At 41.0% G+C, this 9,760-nt stretch overlaps 1 protein-coding gene across 2 annotated transcripts; it reads left to right on the top strand.

The window, feature by feature from the left end:
* Positions 1-336: 336 nt before the first annotated feature.
* On the top strand, positions 337-9,551 carry chrm1b (cholinergic receptor, muscarinic 1b). 2 transcript variants are annotated; one of them, XM_017713913.2, is made up of 2 exons: positions 337-486; positions 7,421-9,551. In XM_017713913.2, the coding sequence occupies exon 2, from the start codon at positions 7,544-7,546 to the stop codon at positions 9,038-9,040; it is 1,497 nt and encodes a 498-aa protein (XP_017569402.1). In that variant the 5' UTR covers positions 337-486; positions 7,421-7,543; the 3' UTR covers positions 9,041-9,551. The 2 variants fall into 2 exon arrangements, with proteins under 2 accessions (XP_017569402.1, XP_037389534.1); XM_037533637.1 differs by having other exon boundaries at positions 7,418-9,551.
* The last annotated feature ends 209 nt before the right edge of the window (positions 9,552-9,760 follow it).

The following is a 9,760-nucleotide window of genomic DNA, read 5'->3' as shown; positions in this document are numbered from 1 at the left end:
TGTCTTTCCACCTTTGAGGGAGGAACCCGATCACTCACACTTTTCTGTTTGTGGCCATGCTCGAGTGCGCGGAGGGATACGCTGAGCGTCTGTACCTCATCACCAGCGCTCTGGGTTTAAACACTGTTATTTACCCGTCTTATGACAGGCACCTCTGTCCTCCGCTGTCTCAGTACAGAGCACTGCTGGTGTGAGAGGAGCAACATGTGTCGGCAAGTGACAGGTTTCATTTGATTTTTAATTCCTCCAGATAACAGGACCTACTGACGGCGTCATACTGAAACATTTCTGATGGTGGACATATGTGGCAACAACCGTTAACAGGTACAAGTTTTATAGAAAGCAGAAGATGCACAGTGGGGGCATTAATTCCATCAGGATTTCCATCAGCTAAATCCATTAGCTGAAATATATGGATACATGATGGACAAGGATATCTTACATATTCCCAAAAGGACTACAGCTTCATGATACGCTTCCAAAGAGGTACGTTTCTACAGCGAAGGTTTATTACTCCATTTTATTTTCCATTTTCATATAATGTGCAGAATTTGAATATGATCATTAAAACGCATCAAAAAGTAAACTGAAGTGGTAAACGAACCAGAATATATACGAACCTGAATATTCTACAAATATTCTATAGTATAAATATACTAGAAGAAACTAGACACTATAAAATACATACTGTGTACTAACAGTATAAAGACTCAAAGGCAGCTTGCTGGCACTAGTTTTATGTGTTTATAAGAAGTAGTTCTGAAGGACGGGAAAGTTGAGAGAAAAGTAAGTCAGTCATCAGTCATCATTATAAATAGTAGCACAGTCTTGGACAGAGTTTAGTTTGGTGTCATACCAAGTTTGGCTTCTCAAACTTTACAGCTGGGATGTTAATGATGTTTATAACTCAGTGACGTGACTCAACTTACTACTCACTCTTAAAAAGGGTCTTCAAGGGTTCTTTAATAAAGAAAATGGATCTACACAGAACCATGAACACTCAAAGAACCCTTTTTGAAAAAAAATATATACATATATATATATATATATATATATATATATATATATATATATATATATATATATATATATATATATATACATACACACACACACACACACACGTGTATGTGTACTAAATATACAGTACTGTACAAAACTCAGATCACACTTCAGTTACTTAAATTCCAAAATGGCCATTAAGTACAAGTAATTCATTTTTCAATGACTGGAAAAAGCAGAACACATCACAACACAACACATCAGTATTCTGTGTGTCCAACCTTACATTACAGCATCATTTCAAAGAACTCTGCAGGAATATTTGTTCCACACCTCTGAAGTTCAGTCTTAGAAGTTGACTGCATTTTCTGCTTCTCACAATTCAATAATCCCAAACACATTCAGTGGTGTTTATGTCTGGACTCTGGGGTGGTCAGGACAGCAGCTTCTGTTCTGTACATTTCCTTGTCTCAGTGCGGCTTCTCGACAGCTACACATGCTTTCACAGCGCCGAATTGTCACAGTGAAGGACGGCTGAGGATGTGTCCATATCTGAATCAAGAGTGGACCTTGATTTTCTCCTCTCTCTCCAAGATGAAAGCTCTAAGTGCTGCTTATCTGACGGGGACATTTTTGGTGGTCTACCAGGCTTTGCAGGTGGTTGATAGGAGTCCCATTTTTTGATCTCTCACTTTTCCAGTTCTTTTACTTTGACGTTCTCCTTCCTTATGCAAGTGTACTCATCTAATCTGCTCAGGAATGTTTTCTAAAGAAGAATAACTTGTACTTAATGACTGCTTTGAGTGGAAATTAAATAAATGAAGAGTGACTTTTGCACAAAACTGTATATTGGGTCTATGGGCAGAGTTTGGTGGTTCTAGATTGAGGTAGCTACATTCTCAAATATAAAGGTGCCAAATGGAACCAAAAAGGGTTCTTGGGAGCAACACCATAGAAGAACCACTTTTAAGCTACCCTTAACCTTTGATTGCTTGCCTTTTTAAGGAATGTGAGAATTGTAAAGAAGTATTAAGAACATTTTTTCATGTTAAAACTACACATTCAAGCCAAGAACCATTTAGTAAGCTTTACTTTTAAGAGTGTAGAAGGTGTGGAGTGTACACTAAAAGAGATGGTTCTTTAAGGATTCTTTAGAAAAGAACAGAACCATGTACAGTCAAAGAATCCTTCATGATTAAAGGGTTCTTTGCATCCTAAAAGGGTACGTCTTGATAGAGAATATGCTGTAGATGGTTTGTGTTTTTTAAAGGGTTCTATATAGCACCAAGAAAGGGTTCTGCAGAACAGAAGAACCGTTTTTGGTGCTATGTGGAACCTTTAGATAGAATGATCTATAGCACATTCTCCCATTCTCCATCAATTTGAAGAACCCTTTAATCAGGCAAAGTGTTCTTTGAGTGTATCTTTTTTTAAAGAGTGTAGTGGATTTGCAAATTCTGTAACATAGAAAAAGTTATAGAATAAAAATTAAAAGACCACCAAGTTGCCTGTCAAGACAATTTAATCTCAACTGTTTGGTTACAGTATCTAGAACAGAACTGCTTTGCTTAAAACAGAAAAAAACATGCTAATCCAAAAGCAAAAGCCTGTGTCCATTTGAAAATGTTTAGAATGGTACTAGCTCTACCACTGTTGTGACGAAAGAAGACAAATTACCATCATGGAATATCTCTCCAGACACTCCATTTCTGCTACATAAACTTAGGCTGGATTAACTCAACCAGTTCAGGTCACTTTGCACACCTCTGTACTGATCACAGAAGCAGAGGCCTGTTTCTTGTGGTCGGATTTGTCAGGTTCTACCCAGTTTCACACTGTAGAGCTGAGATTAATGCGTTTTTGTGAACTGAGCCAGTGCACTGATGTAATCTTTTTATTTTTTCCACCACACATGGATACACGAAAAAACACAGCTGTCTGTAATGTACCTCCACTGTACGTGGCCGAATAGACGTCACCGGCACCATGAAGCTGGTTTCCCACAAATGTGCACAGTTATTAAAAAGCAACTTATCTCAAAGCAAATGTCGTCAGGTAAATACACGTGTCTGGCTCTGTCTGAGTCAACAGGGATCCAGTACATCAAACAGAGAGGGTAAACGGGCGACGCTTCATATACTTAATGAGCTTCTCCAAACTCATTTGGGAGATGTTAAAAAACGGCAGGCAGAAAATAGTGGAAAGGGCACTCATCTGTACCTCTCGTTGAGAGAGTTAGGTAGTGAGCAACAGATAACACAGGTTGGCTTTATTGGGTGCCAAAGGCTTTACAGCGGGCAAGCGAACATGTCAATGTTAGTATCCATCGGAAAAACCTGTTACTACGTCAGACTTTTTCAAGCACCACAAGCTTCAGCTCATTTGTTTATGGACAAGTAAAACAAGAAGATTTGCTGCAGATTAACTGTGCCACAATTAAATCTGCTGCTAGTGTAGACTTTTTATGGGTTGACTGAATGAAGGTCTGGGATATGTTAGACAGCAAGCAAACAGTTGGTTCTCATCATGGACACGTTGGATGTGTAAGAAATGGGCAGGTGTGAAGACCTGAATGACTTTGACAAGGGTCAAATCATTATGGACAGACAACTGTCTCTGAAACATCAAAGCTTGTGGGGTGTTCCTGGTCTGCAGTGGTGGATAACCACCAACAGTGGTCCATGATGGTTAACGTGCATCACACCCAGCTGCATATGGGTTTGCATAGTCACAGACTGGTCAGAGTGCCCATGCTAATCCCTGTCCACTGCCAAATGTGCCTACAATGGGCACGCGAGCATTGGAAGAAGGCCACCTTCTGAATGGTTGCGTACATGTGCACTGATTACCCAGGGAGGTGATGGCACCAGGATGCAATTTAGGAAGAACAGAAGTGGAGGGAGTGTCTAGGTACTGTTTTGCTCAGAAGCCCTCTGCCCAGGCACCCATGTGGACATTATTTTATCATGTGCATATCAGGGAGTAGTGCACAGTGCATATCAAGAAATGGTAAAGGCAAAGGGATTCTCCAATGGCAGTGGCCTCCATCAGCAATATAATGCCTCATGCATGTTATGTTATATATATTATGTTATATGTTATATGTTATGATATAGGATCTGCCTCTTACGTCTTGGTGCCAGGCACCTTCTGATGTCTTATAGAGTCCATGCCTCAGCGAATCAGAGTTGGTTTAGTGGCAAGTGGAGGAACAACAGCACAATAGGCAGGTGGTCATAATGTTGGCTCATCGGTGTGTGTGTGGTGTATTAGGAGTTGCAAAGCTTTAGGCTTTTTAAAATCAACAGGTGATGAAAGTTGATTCAATGTCAATTAGTCCCTGATAACATCATGAATAAAGCAAGAGAAGCAAGTTTGCTTGTTGCAACTTTAAAAGGCCAACTTTTCATCTTTTGGCTGACGTAACAGATCTGGCGATTGAATGACATTGCTAGCTTTCAGGAAACCGGATATATTTTATATTTTTTGGCAGACGCTCTTATTCAGAGTGACTTACAACTTGATCATTTTACACAGGTAGGACAAGGTGGTGTTAGGAGTCTTGCCCAAGGACTTTTATTGGTATAGTGTAGGGTGCTTGCCCTGGTATGGGACTGAACCCCAATCTACAGTATAGAAGGCAAAGGTGTTAACCACTACACTATACCAACCACTATTGGAGATACAGACCCTGGAATCTTGCAAATTTGTATTTGATCCAAGGCACACTCTTGGTGGCCTTGCCATGATGCTGCAGAGCTCTGGAGAACCAGAGAAATTTAGAGTGCCTTAAATTTGCAAAAATAAGAAGAACCAACTTCAAAATTTACAGGATTAAAGGGTGTTATGCCCACTTTCCAATGAGACAAGACTTTTTACTTTGGGAAACCAGAGATAATGATAACTGATCTTTAAAGTACTGTAGATCAGCAGAGAAACAAACAAGCCAACAAAGCCAAGCCAGTAGAGAATGCCTTAGCCTTTCCAACAAGCCCTTGATCACATTGCTAGTATTCAGGGAACCAGACATAGAGACCCCAAAATCATCAGGCCCATCACCTGTCATCTTTCCCAAGGCGACCATGCTGTCACCTGATCAGCAACTAGTTGACATCAAGCTTAAAGCGTCAATGCCAAGCAGTTAAGTGGACTAGTGTGTATATTTGTGTGTATATATATCATTTAGCAAATGATAAAATTAACATAGTCATCCTTTGTATAATTGAACAGAACAGTAATGTAATTTTCTTATGTGGAAAGAGTAAGTACACCTACATACATACATATATACACAATACTGTGCGAAAGTTTTAGGCATCTAAGCAAATTTTTAAAGTTTACTTCAGCAGTGAGTTTATCACAATATACATTAGAATAAAGTCATATTCATAATTCAAATAAACATAAAATCAATAAAAAAGTAACAAGAATTTCTTGGGTCCATATTCTTCCTTGACACCTTCACAGCCACCGCAGAGACTTGTTAATATAATCAATTACATCTTGAGCTCAATTTACTGAAGCACTGATTGGTCAAACCAGGAGCTGCTTTTTAACTACATTAGTTAAATACTGGGCTTCCTCAGGGAGACGTTTGGAAATGGTTAAACAAACACACTAACATCAAGAAAATCACTATTTATTATTTATTAATTTAAATTTGAATTTATAGGGAGCAGTCGCAGGCTGAAGGTTAGGGAACCAGCCTTATGACCGGAATGTTCCGGTTTGAACCCCCTGGCTGACAGTCCATGACTGAAGTGCCCTTGAGCAAGGCACCTAACCCCTAATTTATATGATATATAATAAAAATAATCAGATATATACATAATCATTATTAATTAATATTCTACACATTTTGTTTATTCAAATATTAACACTTTTCTCAGCAAACAAACACAAACTACACAAATAAATAGATTTTGAAAATGTGTCTTGGGTGCCTCTACTTGAGTATGAGTACAGTAGAGAACAGTTTGGAGGAACTTGTCTTTGTTATTGGTGTGGTGCATCATCAAGCCTAGATCAAAAGAGCTCTCTGAGGTCTTTAGAAAAAGCTGAGAGACTATGAGTTTGGGAAGGGGGCTAAGAATATTTCCAAAATATTGGAAGTCAATCATTTCACTTCCTAGCAGATAGAAAACCTATGGGATCAGTGGAGTCGCCGTCTAGAGGCTCGTAACTCTGTACCCCAGAACCTCAGTGACCTGAGGGTCGCCCTTCAAGAAGAGCAGAATGCCATGCCTCAGCAGACAAGGAGTTGACTTGTGAACAGCATGAGACTTCGTTGTCAGGCTGTAATTTATGCTCAAGGGCACATGACAAGTTATTGAGACACTGACATTTTTTGTTGGGGTAACATTACCACTGTCACTGGCTTTTGTTTCAGTGAATTGTTTGAGATGAGGAAATCACTATTGGATGCTTCTACTTAAATGCCCTACTTTCATGATATAATATCACTGTAGCGTGAACTTATGTTTTCCATAAATTTCACCCGAAAGCCAAATATTCCTAACTTTTTGTCTCTGCGTGTGTGTGTATCTATCTATATCTATTGCATATATTCACACACACACACACACAGGGTGGGCCATTTATATGGATACACCCAAATAAAATGGGAATGGTTGGTGATATTAACTTCCTGTTTGTGGCACATTAGTTTATGGGAGGGGGGAAAACTTTTCAAGTTTTTTTCCATGGGAAGAGGGTCGTGTGACGCATCAAACTTACTGAGAGTTTCACAAGAAAAACAATGCTGTGCTTGGTTTTAACGTAACTGTATTCTTTCATTAGTTATTTACAAGTTTCTGACCACTTATAAAATGCGTTCAAAGGGGTCAGATCGGGAGACCTTGGGGGCCATTCAACTGGCCCATGACAACCAATCCACTTTCCAGGAAACTGCTCATATAGGAATGCTCGGACCTGACACCCATAATGTGGTGGTGCACCATCTTGCTGGAAAAACTCGGGTGAATGTGCCAGCTTCCAAAGTAGATTAGTCGTCGTGGGCCAGTTGAATGGCCCCCAAGGTCTCCCGATCTGACCCCCTTAGACTTTTATCTTTGGGGTCATCTGAAGGCAATTTTCTATGCTGTCTATTTTATTCCAACCTCACTGATTATATCATTTTTTCCCCACCACCCACTAGTCAAATGACATGTTTCTGGTTTGTTGATTTTAAATAAACAAGTTATCTAAATAAGTTATACTATCAGAGATCAAAATTAAATATTGCACTCTTCTGCAAATTTTTTTTATTTTTCAGTTTTTAATACAATCATATAAAGACCTCCACAGAAGTGTGTTCTCTATGTGGTCTTTACTTAGAAACAAAAAAAAAACCATTTAATATGGAGAAACACTGTTTCAGCCAAAACTTACCTGTCCCATTTGTTTCTTTTGTCAGAAGAATGGGAGAAGAATTCATACCAGGAAGGTGGTGATGCTAAGGACCTGCATCACTAAGCCCTTCAGTACTCCTGAATAATGAGCGTTCCCTTCAAGGACTTCATGTTGCGTCTTGGTTGGCAACATGAACACCACCTGCGAACCTCAGACATCCAACAAGACTGCGGATCCACTGGGCGGCCATCAGGTTTGGGAGGTGGTTTTGATTGTGCTCGTGACGGGTCCACTCTCCTTTATTACCATCGTAGGAAACCTCTTGGTGGTCATCTCCTTCCGGGTCAACAGCCAACTAAGAACCATCAGCAACTACTATCTGTTAAGTCTGGCAGTGGCTGACTTGATCTTAGGCACAGTGTCAATGAACCTCTACACAGCTTACATCATAAAGGGTCAGTGGATGTTGGGACCCAGAGCATGTGATCTGTGGCTAGCGCTCGACTACGTAGCTAGTAATGCATCCGTCATGAACCTTCTGGTCATTAGCTTTGACCGGTACTTTTCTGTAACACGGCCTTTGACATATCGAGTAAAACGAACACCTAAAAGAGCGGCAATGTTGATTACATTGGCATGGGCGGTGTCATTTGTACTGTGGGCACCTGCCATCTTGTCTTGGCCCCATGTACCCGAGAGACCACTGGACGAGCCCAAGGACTGCTCTATTCCCTTCCTGAAGCAGCCCCTCCCGACTTTTGGCACAGCCATCGCTGCTTTCTACCTTCCTGTTAGCATCATGATCATTCTATACTGGCGGATTTATTGGGAGATTGAGAATAGAGCAAAAGGACTTGCTAAGTTTGTGGGATCCGTTAGCAGTAGCGCGGGTAACTCCATTAAGGGAGACAAGCGGTCCACCTACCAGAACAGCACACAAAGCAGTCTCAACAGCTCCATGGAGAGAAATTCGGGAAAATGCCCAGGGGTCACCAGGAAACCATCGGTGGGGTGCTTTCCTGGGAGACAAAAGCAGCTTCCTCTGGTAACAGCAAATGCATCCATGTTGCCACCACCAGGAGAAAACAAGAATTATAAGGAGGCTTGCAGTAGCAGCAGTTGGAACATCGATGATGAGGACGACGCCCCAACCTCTTCATCAACTGAGGAAGAGCAGGAGCAAGATCTTAAAGGAACGGTGCCATCTGCATCAAACCCTGCAGTTATCAAGTTGAAGGACCTGCAAGGTAGATCAGAGTACCAGCAAGAAATTCCAGCCCTTGCCGTGCAACCCTTCAGTCAACCTCCTCTGAAGAAACCCAGAATGCTGGACCACAAGCAGCCCAAGACCAAAAGGCGAATAAACATGATCATTCGGGAAAAGAAAGCAGCACGGACGCTTAGCGCCATCCTGTTGGCTTTCATCTTGACATGGACGCCCTACAACATCATGGTCTTGGCTTCTCTTTCGCATTGCGTCCCTGCAAAGTTGTGGCAACTGGGATACTGGTTGTGCTACGTCAACAGCACAGTCAATCCCATGTGCTACGCTCTGTGCAACGACTCGTTCCGAGCTACCTTTAAAACACTGCTCCTTTGCCGCAGAAGGGATGCCAAAATGTGGGAAACAGGTAATCACAGCCGCCATGCCTCTACGAGGCAGAAAAAGACATGCAGCACCGTCTAACAAACTGTCGGTTATGCAATACTGGATATAAGAACTCCATGGAGAAGGTTCTGAAACCCAGTGGGGGTTCAAACAAGTTCATTCAAAAGAAAGGGCTAAAAACTGAGTGGATATTTTTTTCTTTCTGTATAAATTTGCTTAATCCATGCCTGTAAAATGATTCCCAACGGTTTGTATTACAATAATCTCCAGCCTGAACATAAGATGCCAGTGCACTGTGAAGAGCCTCTCTTGTTTTGACCTCTTGCCAGCTATAAATAACGTGGAACATTGGAATACTTTGGGTGTGTTTATTGAAGCGCTGCTATGTTCTGTTTTGGGGTCTTTAGCCAACTTGGGTCTTGCCTACAAGTTTGCTGTTTGAGTAAGTAGCAGTCGTGTGCCGTTTTAAACTTTGTCATCTACCGAGACAGAAAAAGATGATGACTATAATAACAGACGTTCTGCAGCCACTACACAGTTTCCTATACACGGCCCTTTGTCAGGACGTTATTCCACTGAGTAGATTCTTTCCATCAGTCGTATTACTTGGGCTGCTTTTCAGCTCCTTCCTTGGCATGAAGTCCACGGAGAATTACGATACTAAAATGTCTCTAAAACCATGTTTGCTTTCTAACAGCAGTGACCAAAATAGATTAACCAAATATTTTGTGAGCCTATGAGGTTCACGTCAATAACAAATTTAGGAGTTTTGATGTCTGTTTCACAACTCATGTTCAA

The sequence above is a fragment of the Pygocentrus nattereri genome, chromosome 23 (assembly GCF_015220715.1).
Source record: "Pygocentrus nattereri isolate fPygNat1 chromosome 23, fPygNat1.pri, whole genome shotgun sequence".
NCBI classification, from domain to species: Eukaryota; Metazoa; Chordata; class Actinopteri; order Characiformes; family Serrasalmidae; genus Pygocentrus; species Pygocentrus nattereri.
Note: the sequence above shows the minus strand (reverse complement) of the source record. Positions and strands in the feature narration are given on the sequence as shown.